Raw genomic sequence first — 2396 nt, 5'->3', positions numbered from 1 at the left:
CGCTGACCATATATATATATATATATATATATTTTATTATTGATTTCAGAGAGGAAGGGAAAGGGAGAGAAACATCAACAATGAGAGGGAATCGTTGATGGGCTGCCTCCTGCACGGGGACCAAGCCCGCAACCCCAGCATGTGCCCGTGACCGGAATTGAACCCGGGACCCTTCCGTCCGTAGGCCGACGCTCCATCAGTGAGCCACACCGGCCAGGGCTGACTCTTTCTTCAGAGCAGCCTAACCCGGTGCCCCCTCCTTGTCCTCAGCATCAAGAGGCTGCTCATGTCCCAGGCTGACAAGATGACTACGGAGGAGGTCTGGCCCTGGGCCCCACCCCACCTCCCCCACGGCCTGGGGGACCCCAGGGCTTGGCTGGGGATGGGCCCTGGCCCTGAGAGGCTGGAGGGTTAGTGTGGGAGGGACACCCAGAGGCTGAGCCCCAGCCCCCCTCATCCCCACAAGCACAGAAACAAGCCCAGAGCAGGTTGGAGGTGGGGGCCTGTCGCCCTCAGGCTGCACCCCTTGGGACCCACTTGCTCTGCCCTCCTGCAGGGCCTGACACCCACCGCCCTGCCCGCAGGTCGACCAGATGTTGCAATTTGCAAAGATCGACGCTGCAGGCAACCTGGACTACAAGGCGCTGAGCTATGTGCTCACCCATGGGGAGGAGAAGGAGGAATGAGGGGTGCCCCACCCCACCCCCACTGGGTGGGGCCAGTTCAATAAACCCGAACCCACCAACCTGCCTGCAAGTGTCTGTGGGGAGGGGACGTGTCCACCTGGGGTCGGAGGGCCTGGGCGGCATCAGCCTGTGGGACCCTCCATCTGTTCTGCCCCCAGAATAGCCCGGACCACCCGTCAGCACCCAGGCCCCTGTTGGCACCCAACCACCCCCATCAGCGCCCAGGCCACGCCCTTCGGCACACAGGCCACCCCAGTCAACAAAAGGCTGGGTGTCTGGTCACTCGGTAATGGAGGCTGAGAGAGGCTCTGGGATGGGCCCCTTCAAGGAAGGCCCTCCCCACCCCTGTGCACTCCAGTCTCTGACCTCCGGGGCCCTCAGGACCCACAACCTGTCCAGCTCCCCATAAGCCATGTCCCCATATGCTGCGCCTGCACTGTGCCCACTGCAGTCCTCGTGCCCCTGTAGGACCTGCCCGGGCTCAGCGGTGGCTGCCCCAGCCACCTCTCCCGGCTCCTTCACTCCCCAGGCTGCCTCTCAGTCCCTGCATGTCCAAGGAGGCTCTAGGAATGAGCCGCCCCTGCAGCATCCTTGCTCGGGCCCTGGGGGTGCCCCAACAGGGCTGGGGGGAGGGCCTGCTGGAGGGGTGCGTGGTTGGCGGCCGGGCTCCCCAAGTCCTGGAGGGAGGGGCTCGAGCGGGCCTCGGCCTGCAGGCGCCGGTAGGGGGTGTGGAAGAGGAGTACCAGGCAGCAGCTCAGGAGGGTGCACAGGCCGGCCATCGTCAACATGGACACTGGGGGGACACAGCAGCCGGCCTGAGGCCTGGCCATGGAGCCAGCCCAGCTGACCCCACTGACCACGACCACAGTGACCAGGAGCAGATCCCGTCCCAGCCTTCCTGCCCCAAGAGCAGGTCACAGATGCTGTCGCTGGCACGGTCGAGGAGCCCGGGTGCAACACCCCACCTCTCTGTGCCATCTGCACTCTGTCTTTCTGTCTATCTGCCTTTGTGTCTGTCTCTCCTCTCTCATCTCTTTTTCTTTTCCTGACCTCATTTTAATCCTCACCTGAGGATATGTGTCCATTGATTCTTAGAGTGGAAGAGAGAGGGAAAGACAGAGAGGAACATCGATGTGAGAGAAGCACATCGATTGGTTGCCTCCTGCACGCACCCTGGCCAGGGTCTGGGCCGGGGAGGAGCCTGTGCCCTTCGGTCCGCAGGCCGGTGCTCTGTCCACTGAACCACCTGACTCGGGCTTCCTGATCTCATGTGAGAACGACTCACGCAGGGTATAGAGGTTGGGCTTTGTAAGGGCCTCAGGGCTGCTCCCGCCATGATGAGCTGGGTCCTGCCTGTTGCCCTCTGATCCCACCCTGCCCCTGCCCAGCAGCCGCCCACCATGGACAGCAGAAGGGCCGGTGGAGGGCGGTTCCCAGAGCTGGCGCAGATCGAGGCCCCGGCCCTGCCCTCTTCGCCTGCGTCGGGGGCTCCCTGGGCGGGGACACTCACCCTTCCAGTCCAGGGGGTCCTGGCCGCCTTGGCAGGTGGAGAAGGACGGGTCCGAGCGGCGCACAGTCAGGGCGGTCAGCAGCACCATCATGAGCACACCCTCGGCCTGCCTGGACAGCCGGGAGAACCTCAGCCCTGCCCGACACGGCTCCCTGCCCCCACCCTGCCCCCCCACAGTGCCAGGCGCCCCAGTCAGTGTG

The 2396-nt window shown here is 64.1% G+C and overlaps 2 protein-coding genes across 2 annotated transcripts in view; one reads left to right on the top strand and one right to left on the bottom strand.

Annotated features, from left to right (window-relative positions):
* MYL5 (myosin light chain 5) overlaps positions 1–772 on the top strand; it is a 2620-nt gene extending 1848 nt beyond the window's left edge. The window contains exons 3-4 of the mRNA XM_015568937.1: positions 271–319; positions 585–772. Of these exons, the coding sequence (XP_015424423.1) occupies positions 271–319; positions 585–686 (151 nt within the window). The 3' untranslated portion in view covers positions 687–772. The remainder of the gene's footprint in view (positions 1–270; positions 320–584) is intronic.
* MFSD7 (major facilitator superfamily domain containing 7) overlaps positions 685–2396 on the bottom strand; it is an 8316-nt gene continuing 6604 nt past the window's right edge. The window contains exons 8-9 of the mRNA XM_006771452.2: positions 2197–2344; positions 685–1479 (exon numbers count right to left, since the gene is read on the bottom strand). Coding sequence (XP_006771515.1) covers positions 1250–1479; positions 2197–2344 — 378 coding nt within the window. The 3' untranslated portion in view covers positions 685–1249. The remainder of the gene's footprint in view (positions 1480–2196; positions 2345–2396) is intronic.

The sequence above is a fragment of the Myotis davidii genome, unplaced genomic scaffold, assembly GCF_000327345.1.
Source record: "Myotis davidii unplaced genomic scaffold, ASM32734v1 scaffold665, whole genome shotgun sequence".
Lineage (NCBI taxonomy): Eukaryota > Metazoa > Chordata > Mammalia > Chiroptera > Vespertilionidae > Myotis > Myotis davidii.
Note: the sequence above shows the minus strand (reverse complement) of the source record. Positions and strands in the feature narration are given on the sequence as shown.